The 20985-nt window shown below is 40.0% G+C and overlaps 1 protein-coding gene across 3 annotated transcripts in view; it reads right to left on the reverse strand.

Annotated features, from left to right (window-relative positions):
* Positions 1 to 20985, reverse strand: part of IL12RB2 (interleukin 12 receptor subunit beta 2) — a 93243-nt gene that overhangs the window by 28436 nt on the left and 43822 nt on the right. For all 3 annotated transcript variants that reach the window (XM_022581133.3, XM_022581134.3, XM_022581137.3), the window contains 2 exons: positions 18620 to 18839; positions 4285 to 4485 (listed from right to left, as the gene is read on the reverse strand). In XM_022581133.3, coding sequence (XP_022436841.1) covers positions 4285 to 4485; positions 18620 to 18839 — 421 coding nt within the window. The remainder of the gene's footprint in view (positions 1 to 4284; positions 4486 to 18619; positions 18840 to 20985) is intronic.

A 20985-nucleotide genomic window follows, 5' to 3' on the forward strand; every position in this document is an offset into this window, starting at 1 on the left:
AAAATAATTTACTAGTGTGTGTGTTATATAAAAATCCATTGTCCCTTAAATATTCCAGCAAGTAGGTAGTATATGAAGCTCAGACGTGCAACCAGTACCGTCAGAAGGGACCATGAGGAAATCAAAACTCACACCATGGGTGAGTTCCAACTCGTATCCGTGAACCGAGTGAAATGGAGCGAGGCTGCAATCAGCTTAGTCCTGTAATCCAAAGATACTTTGTGGGTAGCCTCCAGACCCAGAAGCTCTGAGGGCAACACGGAATATGGAATCATTTCATTTGGGAGGGGCTGGTGCCTGGCTGCTCTGTCGCTAGTTCTGGAAGGGACCCACCAACCACCGTGCCATGTGGGAGTTCCAGATGAGCTCATTAGGCAAATGGTTTCGTTGCATTTTGCCATGCAAAGTGTGAGTTCAGGGCAGAGGCCTTGGGGAGCTGCTGCATCAGAAGCTGTGGGTTCCTTCTTATGAACAGCCTACCCTTAGTGGAGGAGGGAGGAAAATGTGGCTCCATAACTTAGCTGACATTTTCCTTTCTATGAAGAGCAGAGCCCTGGCAAGCTTGTTCCCCAGTTCTGACCTTAAGAACTCCTGTTTTACTGGCTAATTCTTACATGAACACCCCCTAATCATTGTCTGCTCCCTACCTCAAAAATTCCTTAGCCTTTGCTGCTGGTGGATGAAGCCCATACTCTTTTTTTTGTTGTTGTTTGTTTGTTTTGTTTTTGCGGTACGTGGGCCTCTCACTGCTGTGGCCTCTCCCATTGCAGAGCACAGGCTCCGGATGCGCAGGCTCAGCGGCCATGGCTCACGGGCCCAGCTGCTCCGTGGCATGTGGGATCTTCCCGGACCAGGGCACGAACCCGTGTCCCCTGCATCGGCAGGCAGGCTCTAACCACTGTGCCACCAGGGAAGCCCGAAGCCCATACTCTTAATATTTTCATTTCTTTCTACAGTCTGGCTCCAACTTCCAGGCTTATATCTTGAAACCCCCAGGCATACACATATACCTGGCACCCTTGGGCAAAGGCTCTGTCTTCACATTTATAAACCACCTCTTAGGTGGTTTTTCTGCAGAAAGCTAAATTCACCTGTTAAGTCTGGGAGAAGGCAAACATTAAATGATCAGCAATGAGGAGTAATCACAGAGGAAGTATGATGGGACCATACAGAAGAGGGGCCCAAATAGCTAGGCATCAGGGAAGGTTTTCTAGACACTGTGATGTCTACATATTTGTAAAAGGAGTGTCTCTATAAGGTCAGAACTGTTTTCAGCAAGACAAGACAGGACTGACAGTTTCTAGCCTAGGCCACACCAACTTATAATCCAGGAGGTGGACTTCATTGTAGTCTGCTCCAAAACACCCAACTTGGCCCCAGCCAGATGCTGAGAAAAGACTGGTAAGGATCTGATGACAATGAGTCATCTTACTTATTGGAGAGGGTTACTTTGAATTCATGATAAGTATGAGTTAAGTTTTAAGTGTTTATTTCCAGAACATAACATCAACACAGACTCATAGTTGATCAAGTGTTTTCAAGTGGGAGAACAACTTGGATTAATAGTTATCTTACCCAGTATTATTCATTTTATTCAAATGAATATGTCATACTTAGGAAACATTTTAGCTTCCTAAGTATGAAAAACATTCTCTCTTGTCATCTATTTTATGCATTGTGTGTAGAATATAGAATTTCTAAAAGGAAAGAACTGTAGGGACTATATAGTTCAAACTATCCCAAAGGGGTAAATCCTAATACAGTTTATAATAAGCTTTTACAATTATATAGCAGTTTAGAGTTCAGTAAATGCCTTTTCTATCCACTGTTTCATCTGATTTGACGGGCATAACAGCTCTAAAGGAAAAACGGTTCTACTGCAACAACGCTGGGGACAGAGAACACACTGCCTTGAGGGGCAATCAACTGTCCTATTAGAGACCATCAAGCATAAGGAAAGTTCTTTCTCAAAACTGAGCTGACATCTGTCTTCTTATAATTTTTATGCAGAGGGCCTTCATTATGCTCTCCAAAACAACAAAGGACACATACTCTTTCTTATATACATGTCGAAGCCAGTAACAGCCATCAACCACCCCCCACTGCCCCAATCCAGAATTCTCTTCTATGGGCTAAGGGGTTTCCACATTAAAAGTTCCAGACCCGGGCTTCCCTGGTGGCGCAGTGGTTGAGAGTCTGCCTGCCGATGCAGGGGACACGGGTTTGTGCCCCGGTCCGGGAAGATCCCACATGCCGTGGAGTGGCTGTGCCCGTGAGCCATGGCCGCTGAGCCTGCACGTCCGGAGCCTGTGCTCCGCAACGGGAGAGGCCACGACAGTGAGAGGCCCGTGTACCAAAAAAAAAAAAAAAAAAAAAAAAGTTCCAGACCCCTAATGGCTTACTCACTTTCCTCTGGTGTTCACTGGATTATCCAGGCAGCACTCTTTTTATTTATTTATTTATTTATTTATTATTTATTTATTTATTTATGGCTGTGTTGGGTCTTCGTTTCTGTGTGAGGGCTTTCTCCAGTTGTGGCAAGCGGGGGCTACTCTTCATTGCGGTGTGCAGGCCTCTCACTATTGCGGCCTCTCTTATTGCGGAGCACAGGCTCCAGATGCGCAGGCTCAGTAGTTGTGGTTCACGGGCCTAGTCGCCCCGCGGCATGCGGGATCCTCGCGGACCGGGGCTCGAACCCGCCTCCCCTGCATCGGCAGGCGGAATCTCAACCACTGCGCCACCAGGGAAGCCCTAACTAACCTAACTTTGATATGCAAATAATACCATTTCTCTTTGGGAAAATTAAAATAAGAAGAATTTCACTAATAGGTTTTTGGTAACGTATTCATCGGTAAGTAAGGGAGGCCTCTGAGTACTTTAAACACAAAACAATCTTAGAAGCTGACTGTGGGGCTTCCCTGGTGGCGCCGTGGTTAAGAATCTGCCTGCCAATGCAGGGGACACGGGTTCGAGCCCTGGTCCGGGAAGATCCCACATGCCACAGAGCAACTAAGCCTGTGCGCCACAACTACTGAGCCTGCGCTCTAGAGCTCGCGAGTCACAACTACTGAGCCCCACTGCTGCAACTACTGAAGCCCGCACGCCTAGAGCCCGTGCTCCGCAACAAGAGAAGCCACCGCAATGAGGAGCCCGCGCACCGCAACGAACAGTAGCCCCCGCTCGCCGCAACTAGAGAAAGCCTGCGTGCAGCAACAAAGACCAAACACAGCCAAAAATAAAAATAAAAAAATAAAAAAATAAAAAAATAAGAAGCTGACTGTGGCTAACAGAGTAAGACACTTCAGAGTTTGTGAATTAAGAACTTGAAAAAAAATAAACCTGAGACCTTGCCGTTTGATGTTTGTTTGGCAAATGTCAACTGCCTGCTGTGTGACTAGGACTAGATCTCTCCTCTGAGAGAAGAGGTTAAGGATTCTTTTCACTGGTCAGGAATGGCAAGCCCCATTTAGGGATTGCTATGATGAAAGCTAAAGGGCAAGTGTCACACTCTGATGGGAGGAAGATGTGCACCATAGCAATCATTTATAAAAATGATTAAATGAGCCTTTGGCTACCTTATTTTCCAATTGTCCAATGTGGTTTATGCTCAGGATTGAACTATTTGTGAGATTTCTTTTTCATTTAAATTCATATTGTATGATACAGAAATTTAGGTTGTGCTTGCTCCAAGGGTAAAATGAAATTGTAAAAAAAAAAAAAGAAAAGGCATTGATTAACTTCTGTCCAATTATTTGAATAAATTTTCAGACACTTTCTATCACTTGATTTTAACCACTGACAGATTCAGAATTTGAGGACTAGAGACACCAATTATCATATAGATAATTCTGGATTTATCACACAACTAGTAAGTAGCAGAATTGGAAATGAAAGATCTTCTGGTTTCCTCATCTGTACAATGGGTATAATAAGTCTTGCTACACATGACTGTTCTCAAAATTAAATGAACTCCCAAATGCAAGGTGTCCATCACACTGACTGGCTACTACTTAGCTCTCAGCCATGTTTGTTGGGTTCATTGTTCAGTCATCTTATACGGCACTGTATCAGGCACATAAGTTTTCCATAAATTCTAGAGTTTTTAGTTAATCAGTGAGTCTTCTATGGCTGCAGTGGTGCATCCTGATGGGCTCTAGGTCATCACTATCCTTCTTCTCATGCAGCTGCCTGTAACTGAAGGCATGACTCTGGGTTCCCACCTGCAATTTCCTCAAAAAACGTGAACTTAGAAACCCTCTAGAAGGAAGGTGAATAATTAAGTACCTGAAATCAGAGCAGACAGGTTGTAGGGGGGACTCCACAACCAGCCTAGAGGGGGCTGCGTGCTGGCCCCCGGATGGAGTTCCCTCCATTCCACCACATACTCCTGCACAGCAGCGGCAGCTTTCCCTGGAGGTGTCCATGTCACCATGAGGTTGTCCACGCCCTCTGAGTTTGCTGAGACCTGTTGAGGAGCCAGCAACCCTTTATGGGGAAAGAGGGGGAGGGGTAAAAGTAAAATCACAGTGGATAAAGACATAGAAAACAACAACTCAACCCAGCAAAGTTGTAGCAAGAACCGATTTCTTTTAAAGAACTTCAGGTTCACAGATTTTGTTCATCCAGCTTCTCAGATCAGTGCCAGGACCCTATGTAGTGTTATTTATGAAATTATTTTCCCCTTCACCTTCCATTTCACTTCCCATTTCTGTGTCCCCAAAGGTACCTGCTCTAGTGAATATAATATGCATCCTTCTAATCCACCTCCCATATGTTTATTTACATATATATGTGTCCTTGAGAATTAGTGTTGCTTTATGCTAGTGTGTTGAATTTTCATGAAACATGTTTGGAGTAAATCTAATGCATTTCCTAACTTTTTATTTCACTCAACATTATGTTTCCAGGATACATCCATCCTGCTGCTATATGAAAATCCAGCTCCTTCCTTCAGACTGCTGCCTCAACCTTGTCTTTGTCCAGTCTCCAAGTGACAAGCAGTAGCTTCCTTCCAACTTTTTGCCAACACAAACAAGGATGCAATGAACATTCTCTAGCATGTCCTCATGTGTGCCTGTGCAAAAGTGTCTCTCTCACCCTCCTACACTGTTGGTGGGAATGTAAATTGGTAAAGCCACTATGGAAAACAGTATGAAGGTTTGTTAAAAAACTAAAAATAGAGCTACCATATGACCCAGCAATCCCACTTCTGTGCATATATCCAGAGAAAACCATGATTTGAAAGGATGCATGCTTCCGATATTCATTGCAGCACTGTTTACAATAGCCAGGACATGGAAGCAACCTAAATGTCCATCGACAGAGGAATGGATAAAGAAGATGTGGTACATATATATTAATACAATGGAATATTACTCAGCCATAAAGAGGAACGAAATAATGCCATTTGCAGCAATGTGGATGGACCTAGAGATTGTCATATAGAGTGAAGTAAGTCAGAAAGAGAAAGACAAATATCACATATCATTTATATATGGAATCTAGAAAAATTGTTCAGATGAATTTATCTGCAGGGCAAAAACTGAGTCACAGATTAGAAAACGAACTTATGGTTATCAAGGAGGGAAGGGGTGGGTGGGATGAACTGGGAGATTGGGATTGACATATATACACTACTATATATAAAACAGATAACTAATGAGAGTCTGCTGTATAGCACAGGGACCTCTACTCAGTGCTCTGTGGTGACCTAAATGGGAAGGAAATCTAAAAAAGAGTGCATATATATATATATATATATATATATATATATGTATAACTGATTCAATTTGCTGTACAGCAGAAACTAACACAATATTGTAAAGCAACTATACTCCAATTTATTAAAAAATTTTTAAAATATCTTTATTGGAGTATAATTGCTTTACAATGTTGCGTTAGTTTCTGTTGTACAACAAAGTGAATCAGCTATAAGTATACATATATCTTCATATCCCCTCCCTCTTAAGCCTCCCTCCCATCCTCCCCACCCCACCCCTCTAGCATTGAGCTGATCTCCCTGTGCTATGCAGATGCTTCCCACTAGCTATCCATTTTACATCTGGTAGTGTATAGATGTCAGTGCTATTCTCTCACTTTGTCCCACCTTCCCCTTCCCCTCCAGTGTCCTCAAGTCTGTTCTCTACATCCGCATCTTTATTCCTGCCCTGCCACTAGGTTCATCAGTACCATTTTTTTAGATTCCATATATGTGCGTTAGCATACGGTATTTGTTTTTCTCTTTCTGACTTCACTCTGTATGACAGACTCTAGGTCCATCCACCTCACTACAAATAACTCAATTTCATTTCTTTTTATGGCTGAGTAATATTCCATTGTATATATGTGCCACATCTTCTTTATCCATTCATCTGTCGATGGACACTTAGGTTGCTTCCAAGTCCTTGTTATTGTAAATAGAGCTGCAATGAACACTGTGGTACATGACTCTTTTTGAATTATGGTTTTCTCAGGGTATATGCCCAGTAGTGGGATTGCTGGGTCATATAATAGTTCTATTTTTAGTTTTTTAAGGAACGTCCATACTGTTCTCCAAAGTGGCTGTATCAATTAATATTCTCACCAACAGTGCAGGAGGGTTCCCTTTTCTCTACACCCTCTCCAGCATTTATTGTTTGTAGATTTTTTGATGATGCCCATTCTGACTGGTGTGAGGTAATACCTCATTGTGGTTTTGATTTGCATTTCTCTAATGATTAGTGATGTTGAGCATCTTTTCACATGTCGGTTGGCAATCTGTATGTCTTCTTTGGAGAAACGTCTATTTAGGTCTTCTGCTCATTTTTAGATTGGGTTGTTTGTTGTTTTGATATTGAGCTGCATGTGCTGCTTGTAAATTTTGGGGATTAATCCTTTGTCAGTTGCTTCGTTTGCAAATATTTTCTCCCATTCTGAGGGTTGTCTTTTCGTCTTGTTTATGGTTTCCTTTGCTGTGCAAGAGCTTTTAAGTTTCATTAGGCCCCATTTGTTTATTTATTATTTTATTTCCATTACTCTAGGAGGGGGTCAAAAAGGATCTTGAGGTGATTTATGTCACAGTGTGTTCTGCCTATGTTTTCCTCTAAGAGTTGGATAGTGTCTGGCCTTACATTTAGGTCTTTAATCTATTTTGAGTTTATTTTTGTGTATGGTGTTAGGGAGTGTTCTAATTTCATTCTTTTCCATGTAGCTGTCCAGTTTTCCCAGCTCCACTTATTGAAGAGGCTGTCTTTTCTCCATTGTATATTCTTGCCTCCTTTGTCAAAGATAAGGTGACCATAAGTGTGTGGGTTTATCTCTGGGCTCTCTAACCTGTGCCATTGATCTATATTCCTGTTTTTGTGCCAGTACCATACTGTCTTAATTACTGTAGCTTTGTAGTACAGTCTGAAGTCCAGGAGCCTGATTCCTCCAGCTCCTTTTTTCTTTCTCAAGATTGCTTTGGCTATTCGGGGTCTTTTGTGTTTCCATACAAATTGTGAAATTTTTTGTTCTAGTTCTGTGAAAAATACCACTGGTAGTTTGATAGGAATTGCATTGAATCTGTAGATTGCTTTGGGTAGTATAGTCATTTTCACAATGTTGATTTTTCCAATCCAAGAACGTGGTCTATCTCCCCATCTGTTTCTATCACCTTTAATTTCTTTCATCAGTGTCATAGTTTTCTGCATACAGGTCTTTTGTCTCCTTAGGTAGGTTTATTCCTAGGTATTTTATTCTTTTTGTTGCAATGGTAAATGCAAGTGTTTCCTTAATTTCTCTTTCAGATTTTTCATCATTAGTGTATAAAAATGCAAGAGATTTCTGTGCATTAACTTTGTATCCTAGAAGTTTTCTGGTAGCATCTTTAGGGTTCTCTATGTATAGTATCATGTCATCTGCAAACAGTGACAGCTTTACTTCTTCTTTTCCAATTTGGATTCCTTTCATTTCTTTTTCTTCTCTGATTGCTGTGGCTAGGACTTCTAAAACTATGTTGAATAATAGCGGTGAGAGTGGGCAACCTTGTCTTGTTCCTGATCTTAGTGGAAGTGGTTTCAGTTTTTCACCATTGAGAACGATGTTGGCTGTGGGTTTGTCATATATGGCCTTTATTATGTTGAGGTAAGTTCCCTCTATGCCCAGTTTCTGGAGAGTTTTATTATAAATGGGTGTTGAATTTTGTGAAAACCTTTTTCTGCATCTATTGAGATTATCATATGGTTTCTATCCTTCAGTTTGTTAATATGGTATATCACATTGATTGTTGTGTATACTGAAGAATTCTTGCATTCCTGGAATAAACCCCACTTGGTCATGGTGTATGATCCTTTTAATGTGCTCTTGAATTCTGTTTGCTAGTATTTTGATGAGGATTTTTGCATCTATGTTCATCAGAGATATTGGCCTGTAGTTTTCTTTTTTTGTGACATCTTTGTCTGGTTTTGGTATCAGGGTGATGGTGGCCTGGTAGAATGAGTTGGGGAGTGTTCCTCCCTCTGCTATATTTTGGAAGAGTTTGAGAAGGATAGGTGTTAGCTCTTCTCTAAATGTTTGATAGAATTCGCCTGTGAAGCCATCTGGTCCTGGGCTTTTGTTTGTTGGAAGATTTTAAGTCACAATTTCAATTTCAGTGCTTGTGATTGGTCTGTTTATATTTTCTATTTCTTCCTGGTTCAGTCTCAGAAGGTTGTGCTTTTCTAAGAATTTGTCCATTTCTTCCAGGTTGTCCACTTTATTGGCATATACTTGTTTGTAGTAATCGTTCATGATCCTTTGTACTTCTTCAGTGTCAGTTGTTACTTCTCCTTTTTCATTTCTAATTCTGTCGATTTGAGTCTTCTCCCTTTTTCTCTTGATGAGTCTGGCTAATGGTTTATCAATTTTGTTCATCTTCTCAAAGAACCAGCTTTTAGTTTTCTTGATCTTTGCTACTGTTTCCTTCATTTGTTTTTCATTTGTTTCTGATCTGATCTTTATGATTTCTTTCCTTCTACTAACTTGGGGTTTTTTTGTTGTTTTTCTTCTTCTTCTTTCTCTAATTGCTTTAGGTATAAGGTTAGGTTGTTTATTTGAGATTTTTCTTGTTTCTTGAGATAAGATTGTACTGCTATAAACTTCCCTCGTAGATCTGCTTTTGCTGCATTCCATAGGTTTTGGGTCGTCGTGTTTTCATTGTCACTTGTTTCTCAGTATTTTTTGATTTCCTCTTTGATTTCTTCAGTGATCTCTTGGCTGTTTAGTAGCGTATTGTTTAGCCTCCATATGTGTGCATTTTAAAAGTTTTTATTCCTGTAATTGATATCTAGTCTCATAGCGTTGTGGTCAGAAACGATGCTTGATACGATTTCAATTTTCTTAAATTTACCAAGGTTTGATTTGTGACACATGATGTGACCTATCCTGGAGAATGTTCTGTGTGCACTTGAGAAGAAAGTGTATTCTGTTGTTTTTGGGTGGAATGTCCTGTAAATATCAACTAAGTCCATCTGGTATAATGTGTCATTTAAAGCTTGTGTTTCCTTATTTATTTCTGTTTGGATGATCTGTCCATTGGTGTAAGTGGGGTGTTAAAGTCCCCTACTATGATTGTGTTACTGTTGATTTCCCCTTTTATGGCTGTTAGCATTTGCCTTATATATTGAGGTGCTCCTATGTTGGATGCATAGATATTTACAATTATTATACCTTTGTCTTGGATTGATCCGTTGATCATTATATATTGTCCTTCCTTGTCTCTTGTAATAGTCTTTATTTTAAAGTCTATTTTGTCTGATATGAGTATTGCTACTCCAGCTTTCTTTTGATTTCCATTTGCATGGAATATCTTTTTCCATCCCCTCACTTTCAGTCTGTATGTGTCCCTAGGTCTGAAGTGGGTCTCTTGTAGACAGCACATATATGGGTTTTGTATCCATTCAGCCAGTCTGTGTCTTTTGTTTGAGGCATTTAATCCATTTACACTTAAGGTAACTATTGATATGTATGTTACTATTACCATTTTCTTGTTTTGGGTTTGTTTTTACAAGTCTTTTCCTTCTCTTGTGTTTCCTGCCTAGAGAAGTTCCTTTAGCATTTGTTGTAAAGTTGGTTTGGTGGTGCTGAATTCTCTTAACTTTTGCTTGTCTGTGAAGCTTTTGAGATTTCTCTGTTGAATCTGAATGACATCCTTGTGGGGTAGAGTAATCTTGGTTGTAGGTTTTTCCCTTTCATCACTTTAAACATATTTTGCCACTCTCTTCTGGCCTGTAGAACTTCTGTTGAAAGATCAGCTGTTAACCTTATGGGGATTCCCTTTTATGTTATTTGTTGCTTTTCCCTTGCTGCTGTTAATATTTTTTCTTTGTGTTTAATTTTTGTTAGTTTGATTATGTGTCTCGGCATGTTTCTCCCTGGGTTTATCCTGTATGGGACTCTCTGCACTTCCTGGACTTGATGAACTATTTCCTTTCCCATGTTGGGGAAGTTTTCAACTATAATCTCTTCATATATTTTCTCAGACCCTTTCTTTTTTTCTTTGTCTTCTGGGATGCCTATAATTCGAATATTGTTGTGCCTAGTATTGTCCCAGAGGTCTCTGAGACTGTCCTCAATTCTTTTCATTCTTTTTTCTTTATTCTGCTCTGTGGCAGTTATTTCCACCATTCTATCTTCCAGCTCACTTATTTGTTCTTCTGCTTCAGTTATTCTGCTATTGATTCCTTCTAGAGTATTTTTAATTTCAGTTATTGTGTTGTTCATTACTGTTCGTTTGCTCTTTAGTTCTTCTAGGTCCTTGTTAAATGTTTCTTGTATTTTCTCTATTCTATTTCCAAGATTTTGGATCACCTTTACTATCATTACTCTGAATTCTTTTTCAGGTAGTTTGCCTATTTCCTCTGCATTTATTTTATATTCCAATTAAAAAAAAAAGTGACTCTCTCTCTCTCTCTCTAAATGCACAGAATTTCTTGATTATAGACTAAATTCACCTATTTCACTAAATACAGCCAGGGTGATCTCTAAAATAGTCAGTTGACACTCCAACAAGAAAAGCATAAGAAGTTCTCATTTCCCCACCAGCACTTGGTATTTTCCGACTTTCTCATTTTGCCAATCTGGTACATGTAAGGTGGTATTTAATTGTGGTTTTATTTTCATTTTCTGATTTCTTATGAGGCTGAGCTTCTCTTCCCATATTACTAGCTGTGTGACTTTCCCCTTCTCATACTTCACTCATTTTTTCTGTTGTGTTTCCTGTCTTCTTCCTGACTTGCAGAAATAGTTTTTATATTCTAGATATTAATCACTTGTTAGTTTTCAACACCAAATATATCTCACTCCAGTCTTTCAATCTCTGAAAACTTTATGATGTGTTTGTTGCACAAACATACTTTGATGTGGGTAAATTTATCCACAGTTTGTGTATTTTGAGTCTTGTTCATGAAATCCTTTCATTCTGGGGTCACAAAGATACTAAACTACATTTCCACCCATTGGCTTTTGGTTTTACCTTTCACATTTAGGTTTTTAATCCAAATCTAGGTAAAGCGTATTTTTTTTTAAGGGAATAAACTTTATTATTTTTTCCACACAGTGAGTCCATTTTTCCAAATGTGGTTTCATCCCTGTCCCACACCAAGTTCCACACATTCATGGGTTTGTGTCTAGGTCAGCTTCTTCACCAGAACACACTGGTTACATTACGAGGCTCTGTGACACCTGACTCTCTGGTGGTTGAAGTCCCTCCTCATTTTGCTCTTCTTTTTTCAAAGTGGTCTTGGGTATTCAAGAAACTTTATTCTTCCATATAGCTTTTAGAATCAGTTTATCAGAGTCCTCAAAAATTTCAGCTGGTACTTTTATTGGAATTATATTAAATTTATAGCTCAATTTAGACAACATTAAATTGTCCCATTTATAAATATGCTGTCTATTTGAAATTATTTAGGTCTCCTTTTATATCTTTTAATGGAATTTCAAAAATTCATCCTTAGAGTTTAATGCATTCTTTTTTAGGTTAATTACTAGACACTTTATACTATTAGTTTGCAATTTAAATGGCATCTTATTTTCTACTGCTTTTTCCAGTATTAATTTGTGTATGTTATTCTTATTCTGGCAGACCTGCTAAACTCTCTAATTAGTTCTAATAATTTGTCTATTGCCCTTGTTAAAATTTCCATGTAATAATCTTATTAGCTGTACACTTAAAATATCTTCTCTCTTCAATCTTTGAATTAAATCTTATGCTTTTTTTTTTTGCTTTTATATTGTAATTTTACAGAGAATGTTCCTACATATCTTAATTACGATGATGCTTGCTGCATGTTTTTGGTAGAAAGTCTTAGCAAAGCTAAAAAGTTTTCTTTTATTCATAGCTTTCAAATAGATTTGATTTTTATAAAATACTATTTATTTGGGCTTCCCTGGTGGCGAAGTGGTTGAGAGTCTGCCTGCCGATGCAGGGGACATGGGTTTGTGCCCCGGTCCGGGAAGATCCCACATGCCGCGGAACGGCTAGGCCTGTGAGCCATGGCTGCTGAGCCTGCACGTCCGGAGCCTGTGCTCCACAACGGGAGAGGCCACAGCAGTGAGAGGCCCGCGTACCGCAAAAAAAACCCACCACCAACAACAAAAAAAACTATTTATTTACTAAAAACTTTGTTTTACTGAATACTTTTCTACATCTGTTAAGAACATATCCTTTTTTTTCTCTTTCAGTATTAAAGTAATGAATTACAATGATGCATTTTTCTGATACTGATCTATCTTTGTATTTTTGGGAGCAACACCTGCTTGATCATTCTGCACTCATATTCTTTTCTTCTCTTATTTCTTTTTTAATAGACTTTATTTTTTAAAGCTGTTTTAAGTTCATGGCAAAATTGAGTGGGAGGCACAGAGATTTTCCACACACCCCTGCCCCCATACACACATCACATCCCCCACTATTGACATCCTGCATCAGAGTAGTACGTTCTATAAGATTCTTGATAAATATTTTAGAATACTTTTTTCCTTTCATTTACTTTTTTTCTCTTATTGGGACTCCTTTTAGGTGGTTGTCATTACTTTTCTTTTTATTCTTTCAGTGTTTTAAGTCTTCTCATTTTTCAAATTCTTTTCCCCTTTTGATGACTTTTCAAAGAGTTTCTCATCCAATCTTCCATGTACTCTTTCAATCTTCAGATGAGTCCTTTCTGCAATCCAACCCATTGGGTGAGTTCATTATTTCAACAACTGAACTTTCCATACTGAATCTCTATTTGGGCCTTTTCCACAACCACCTATTTCTGATTTATGTTCCTAGCATCCTCTCTTATCTTTCTAAGGATACTTATTATGCTTATTCTAAACTCTTGCTCTTTCTGTTGTGCTGGTTATACTTCCTACCATACAGGTAGTCCCATTTGCTGCCTTTCTTTCTCAGAATTTGTGACCCTCAGATTTCTACTAATTTCCTCCTTTGGGATCATGTTTTATTTTCTTGGATTGATCAGCAGCCTTGGCCTTTATTTTTCTGTTGGGGGAGGAGTGAAAGTTTAGCCAGAGCTCACGCTCCTCCAGGTAAGTTTAGGTGGGGTGGAAGAGCTTTTCAGAGAGGAAAGCCAGGGAGCCTGTAGTGGTTCACCCTAAGCTCTGCCTGTCTCCTGTTCCCCGTAGGTGTACCTGGCAGCTCCAGAACCTACCCATGTCTCTGTGGATGGCACTGCTCTTCATGGGGGGTAGGGCTGTTATTCTCTTTTATAATTGCCAGGCCATGGGACGGGTGGCAGAAGAAAATCTCAGGCACTCTTTGTCAGGTTCCAGGGCTTCCTTGAAGTTACTCTGCCCTGCCCTCCAGACTTTCCTGCCCATAGTAAAAATGCCCAGGAGATGGACATCTCAGGGCAACAAGGGGAAGAAAAAGGAGTGCAACCAGCAAGTGCTACCTCAGCCCTCCCCCTTTATCACTATTACCCATCCACAGGCACTCAGCCATTCTATTCTGTCTCTCCTGTGGTTATCTTCAGGGAAGGTTTGGTGGTGAGAGCCTGGAACCTGTGTGTTGGCTCCCTTGCCAGGAACTCGAATTCCCCAGCCCTGGTTCTTTATCTTCATTTGCCTTGGTATCTTATTTTCTGGTTATGTCACAAGTTTGCTTTTGTTTTGTTTTGTTTTAGAGAATAAAATGTATTCATTCAGTAATATGTATTGAGCACCTAGGGTTTGCAAGACCCTTTGCCAGATGATGGGCTAAAATAGCCAAAGAGCCTTTCTAACCACTGCTCTCTTTGCAGTTAGCTAAGTAAATCAACCTGGCATTGCCTAGCCTCTGAGTCACCACACTTGGCAGGAGCCAGCCTGAATTTCCTCTCCATCATGTTTGCCAGGGCATGCTCTCTCCTTTAGAGCTCTGCTCACAACTCACCTCTCTGACACCTTTCAAATTATTCCTTTAGCCTCTATCATTCGACTTCCCACCTCCATTTTCACTGAGAACTTCTAAATAGAGTTATGGAGTCATAAGGTTATATTTGGAAAAAGTGCCCACCTAAGAGACAGGTGGCTTGGTTTTCCAGTCCAGCTCTGCCACTAATTGTGTATATGATCTTGGCCAAGTTACATCACCTCCTGGGGCCTCAGTCTCTGACATCTGTGTGGGCCTCTATTTATGGCTGTACTGCTTTCTGTTTCTTGCCATAGTTTCAAGAATTCTTGAGCACAGGGACTGGTCTGAAATATTAAATATGTTTTACTTGTTGACTGGTGGGTTTAGCACACATTCAATTTTCATCATAAACCAACAAAATCATTCTAGTGCTTCTTGATATGCAATGCTGTGGCATATACCTTTTACAACAAAGTTGTCCCTACTTTCTCAAAATCAACATAATTCTGCCTCTTGGGGCATCATTTTTCTCTTCCTAGAAGGAAAGTTATTTATGTGAGTAGTGTGAACATATATTGAAAGAGAGGGAGACAAAAATCATGGTACGCTATTCCTACAGATCATGCAGAATTTGCACAAGACAAGAGGGCTCCAGGATGGGACCATGTGGTTTGCAAATCTGTCCTCCAGGTCTCGCTGGGGTGCACAACTACTCTAAATGGATGGTTTAGATGTGGCATTAGGAGAGACAATAGGCTCTTGAGATTTCTGGGAGTAGGACCCTCTTAGCCACAGCTCGGTTCTAGAGAACTGTTTCAATATCCTACTTTACCACCCCTCCACGTTCCTCCTTATTGAGCCTCACCCTTATTTAACACCTTCCATTATGAGAGGAAGAAGTGTGTCTCTTACATCTTTTTTGCTATTGGATCCCATCATCTTTTAGCTCCCCAGGAACTTCATTCCATTAATGATCCCCTTTCCCCTTTCCCTTCAACTCTTTCCCACCCCATTTCTCCTTTTCAACTTACATGCCTGCTCAGATCTCACTTTAAAGCAAACCCTCACACTCGCACACCTGCACTACTTTGCCTGGCTAACACCATCTTGTCTCTCCATTTCTGTTCACATGTAGCCTCCTCTCTAAGCCCATGCTTCAGCTTTTCTCTGTTCCTAGAGTGCCCTGTGCACACCTCTAATATTACACTTATCCTGTACTGCAGTTTACTTGTTTATATGTCTATCCCTCCCACTGGACAAAATATCAAAATATAACTGTAGGACCTTGATTGTATTTTTTACCTCTTGTGAATTCCAGTTACCTTATATAGTAATCTCAATAAATTTTTGTTGAATCAATAATGTAGAGGCCAACTCTAAAATAATGAATGTGTCATTTTGAGAAGCTGTTTCCAAATCTAAATAAAGAAGCTGGAATGGGCCCAGAAACTTCAAGAAGCTTATATCCTCAAGACCCATCTGCAGTGAGGTTTAAAGAAGTAACGTATTTTGACATACTACATCTTAACAAGAGCAGGATACTAAACAGTGGTAAGATCTCAATTTCTCCCCAACAGAATTCCCTTTAAAACTTATATACATAGTACTTATTCATTGAAGAAAAAACATTTAAATATAAAAATCACCTGTAATACCATATTGTAGATATGGTTTCTGTTAATATTTCCATGTACATTCTCCTAGATTTTTTTTACTATGTTAAAATGTGTATTTGTGTAAATATATTTTTTAAATGACATCATACCATGTATACTTTTGAAAGCCTACTTTTTCACTTATTATGTACATATTTCCATGCTAATAAAAACATAGCTACAATATCACTTTAATGCTGGAGTGGGATTAAGGTGGGTGAGGGTCATGATATATTTAACCAATCCATCCTCTATTATTAAATATTTAGGCTTTGAGGTGTTTCATTATTGAGGTGTTTCATTATTTCGAAAACATTTCAACAAACATTTTTGTGCTTACATTTTTTTAAGCTCATGCCTTATTATTTGCTAGGATACATTTCTTTTGTTGTTGTTGTTGTTGTTGCATTGGGTTTTTATTGCTGTGCACGGGCTTTCTCTAGGTGCATTGAGTGGGGGCTACTCTTCACTGAGGTGCATTGTCTTCTCATTGGGGTGGCTTCTCTTGTTGCAGAGCACAGGCTCTAGGCACGTGGGCTTCAGTAGTTGTGGCACGCAGGCTCAGTAGTTGTGGCTCGAGGGCTCAAGAATGCAGGCTTGGTAGTTGTGGTGCACAGGCTTAGTTGCTCCGCAGCATGTGGGATCTTGCTGGACCAGGGCTTGAACCTGTGTCCCCTGCATTGGCGGGTGGATTCTTAACCACTGCGCCACCAGGGAAGTCCCGAGGACACATTTCTAATGGCAAAATTTCTTGATCAAAAGATATGTTCATATTTAAAGTTTGTTAGTGTTACCAATTGCCAACTTTCTCTTAAGAAAGTTGTACCAATTTACACACCTGCCAGCAGTATACAAGGGTGTATTTTCCCCACACTCTCACCAATATAGGTTATGCTAATTTTACTTACTCTTTCTCGGTCTGGTTTGATTTCTCATGTTTTTTCAAAATTTGCATCTCACTGATTGCTAACTAGGCTAAAAATTTCATATCTTTATTATTACTTTTATTTTATATTTATGTTTTGAGTAGCCTGTTCATATCCCATGATCTCTTATTATTTGAAAACTTATATATATAGATAATCAATCCTCTTTTTACCAAGAATGTAGCATACACTTTTCTTAAATTGCTCTTTGCATTTTAAAGCCTTATTTATGGTGTTTTAAAATTTTTTACTTTACTATGCATAAAGTTTGAGATTTTTTTCCCTATAGTTAATCCATCTTTTCCTTCAGGTTTCATGCCTTCCCCACATGAGGCAGAGATTACCAGTTACCTACCAAATACTCCCTCCTCAGCTTCTTTAGCAAGGGAACAATGTATTTCTGAGCCTCCTTTGCAGTTGGGTGTGATCAGGTGACCAGTTAGGGTCAATGACTGCAAGGGTTGTTGTGTGACCTGGGGCAAAACTCCTGAAGAGTGAGAGTTGAGGCTTCTCCCTTCTTCTTTTCTGTTGCCTAGAAGGAAACAGCTAGAGCTCCAGCAGCCATCCTGGGCCACTTCCATCTTGTGGATGGAAGTCAACTTGGCAGTGGGTATGGAAGAAAGGAGCCTGGAGTCCTCACAATGTAATGAAGCTGTCACACTAACCCTGGGCTGTCCAACTCCAAATTTCTTTTATACAAGAGAATAAATAAGTCACTGTAGTCAGGCCTTTGGTAAGAGCAACTCTTACTCCTAAGAGCGATTCCTAACTCATATGCCAACCCAAGGTTATATCAATATTTATTTGTATTTTTATCTACTATATTACCTCTACATTTACAGATGTACGACTGAAATGACATATAACCAAGGTTTGACAGTGTCTATAAGATAATCATTTTTGGTAGAAGCTTCTTCAAAATGATAATTGCTAGACCCCCATGTGGATAAACTGTTACACTGAATTTTAAGGAAGGATCTAATTATAGAGTTTTATTCTATCAGGCATTTTTTGAAAAAGTTAGGCCAATGATCTTGACTTGAAATACTTTTATTATACAGATCTTGAGAAATAGCTTTAATATCTATTTTTTTTGATGAATTACGGGCTTACATCCTAAGTTAGTTTTCAGGGGATGCAACTATAAAATGTGTATAGCTAGTTGGGAGGTTTTCAGTGTAGATAACTGGATACATATCTAAATTTGTGCAATAAAGAGCTGTATTATAGCAAAATTGTACTATAGTTCCATAACAGCCAGAATTTCATTTTAATACTATTGGTTTTAAAACATATTTTGACTATAGGTATGGTTTTTCTAGAACTTGACAACACATATTATTCTTGCTTCTGGAAAAATGAGCCAGATAATAGTGTTCAATTTAATGTAATGAATATTTCCTTAACTAGTATTTATTAGGTACCTGCTATGTATTAGTCTCTGTATTTAATCTCACAATGACCTGTAATTCAGGTAATAAAATCCCTAGTTTAGAGAGGGGGAAATTGAAGCTCAGAGGTGTTAATTCACTTGTCCAAGGACACTCACTGGCTAAATGGAAATTTCAGATGGCCTCTGAAGGCTGTTGACTCCAAATTCTAAACTCCTGTGTTACTCATACCAGGCCCTGAGCTGGACCTGAGGGAGATAAGAGTTTAGTAAAACAATCTCCTTCAAGTAATATTAAAGAAAATTTGGTACTTACCTGCCCCACACAGGTCTGTTATGTTAACATGAGTGGGCAAGGAACTGCCTTTCGAGTTAGCTGCAGACACGGACACAGCCCAGTTCCCAGTTCTGGGAATGACCCAGGTCCAGGAGGTGTGTTCTGTGATGTTCTGTAGTGTGGCTTTTCCCCCTGCTACCTCCTGCAAGGTCACTTGATAGTGGAGGATTTTTCCTTTTGCCTCTGATAGGCTCAGATTCTGCAACAAAACACATCTCCTTACTATGTACTCTCAGACAAGGTCGCTGGATGCTCTATGCTAGGACCTCATGACTGCCAGCAGCAGGTGGCTACACTGGAGTGACCTTTTTATTTACATCTCATCTCCTCCATTGCACACTTTCATGTCTCCATCCAGCCCCGCCACTTAGAAAAAAAAATCAGTTAACATTTTTTAAAGCTAATTCTTAAAAACATATTGATTTTCCTTTCTTGCTTCAAAGTGACACTTCCTAATAGGAGAAAACTCAATTACATTCAATGGAACAAGTGAGGGATCTGGACTCAGAAGATCTGGGTTTGAGTTCCAGCTCTACCAATCACCAGCTGTGTGACCCTGGGCAAGGCATTCAGACCCTCTGAGTCTCCATTTCCAAATTTGTGAAACACACACACGTATATATTTTTACATAGAAAGTGCAATGCTGCTCCTGAAATCAAAAACAAGCTTCTTAAGAGCTAAACTAGTAAAATCCATACTTAGTGAATTGGATTAGCCATCTGTGCTAGGAAACTAAGACACTGTTTATAAATGTGTGACTAACAAGTTTTGGAACTGCAAGAATTCCAATTGAGATGGCTTGGGAACAATCCCAGAAAGTAAGCAGAAAACTAATTATTTGTACTGTAACCCTGTTTGGACAAGGACCATGGGAAACAGAAGCATTGGAAATGGGGAGTTGCCAAGGCCTGTGTTGGCAGTGCCTGTCCATGCCTAGTGCAGGGAGAGAAAGGCATTGCTCACCAGACTTAAGCATCACAGTTTTCTTGACAAGGCTCTTCCTTCCATGGGGTGTGGGGTGGCCTCAAGCCGCTGAAAGGCACACCTTAGGATTGGCAAATGCCCCTTTCTCTGGTTCTCTGCTCCCTAAGCAATCTTTTAATAATTTGGTTTCCTATGTCATTTATCGTCATTTATCTGTCAGGAGAGGCTGGGCTAACGTGAACATCTGGTTCACTTAAAATTTGTATTTTTCACTTAAAGTGAAAAAACTGGCCTTCTGATTATAATTTGGCTTCTGAAATAATTAGCACGCTGGGAGAGGATGTTCCTATCTGCTGACTCAAGCCTTCTGGTTGGCCCAACAGCTGCAATTCTCACTATAAATTAATGCATGAACATCCAGCTTTTTATATTTCAGGCTCTAGGAGCTTGAATCATGCAGATCATGCCCTAGGTACCCTTCTGGATCCACAAGGCCCAAGACTGGATCATAAACCATGGTCAACACACTGGGTGAATGCCATGTTGTTGGGGGCATTTTTGGGCGCACGTTCAGCCGTTCCCTAGAAGACATCCTGTTGTCCTGGCAAGAACCAAGAAAGTTAGCGCTGCAAACGTCCATCACAGCTGATCTCATAGGCCCATGGTGTGGATTAAAACAAGTGAGTGCTTTTGACATTGTGATGTTCTGAACTGTTATTAATAAACATGCCCTTTGTCATAGGAGAAAAAACAAGATAAATTAAAGCAAAAGCTGGCTAGGGAAGACCATTCCCTCAGCTCTCTCTCACTCCATTCTTCCCTCCCTGTCCCTTGTGCAGCTCCAGAGGGAGGACTGTCACCCCTATCCCAGGCACCCCACCCAAAGGCACTCCCCAAGAGTTAACTGGGCTCACAAAGCTCCTCATTCTTGCCAGGAACCCAAGGGGCAATAGGGAAACAGCCTGCATTACCACGCGCTCATTATCGTTCACAGACACCTCAGCAATCTCATGCAATCCAGCGGTAGAGTGCTGACAGAAGGGAGGAAACGTCAAGTCCTCTTGGATACAATGAACCTACCTAGAGACCGCTGTGGAAATCCAGCTGATCCCAGTGATGGAGTAAACAGAGGTGTGGGTTGGAAAGATGAGTAAATGTTCCCAGAGGGCAGGGAAGGGCTTGGACCCACTTTGCATTAGTTTTGAGTTGTAAATATCAGTGAGAAGGTGAGGATGGGGCCAAGGAGTTAGACAAATAAATATGGTAACCCTTGAGTTATGCTTGTATAAAATGTCAAGCTCCAGTTTGGCGATAAACATCTCTCAGATAACTGGTCTCCTTAACCAAACTGGAAAATGGGTCTAACTTGTCCAGCAGGGTCCATAGAATAAAAGATTCAATGAGTTCAATGAGCCAGTGG

The sequence above is a fragment of the Delphinapterus leucas genome, chromosome 1, assembly GCF_059928025.1.
Source record: "Delphinapterus leucas isolate spDelLeu-1000000601 "Yukka" chromosome 1, BTC_Dleu_Yukka2, whole genome shotgun sequence".
Lineage (NCBI taxonomy): Eukaryota > Metazoa > Chordata > Mammalia > Artiodactyla > Monodontidae > Delphinapterus > Delphinapterus leucas.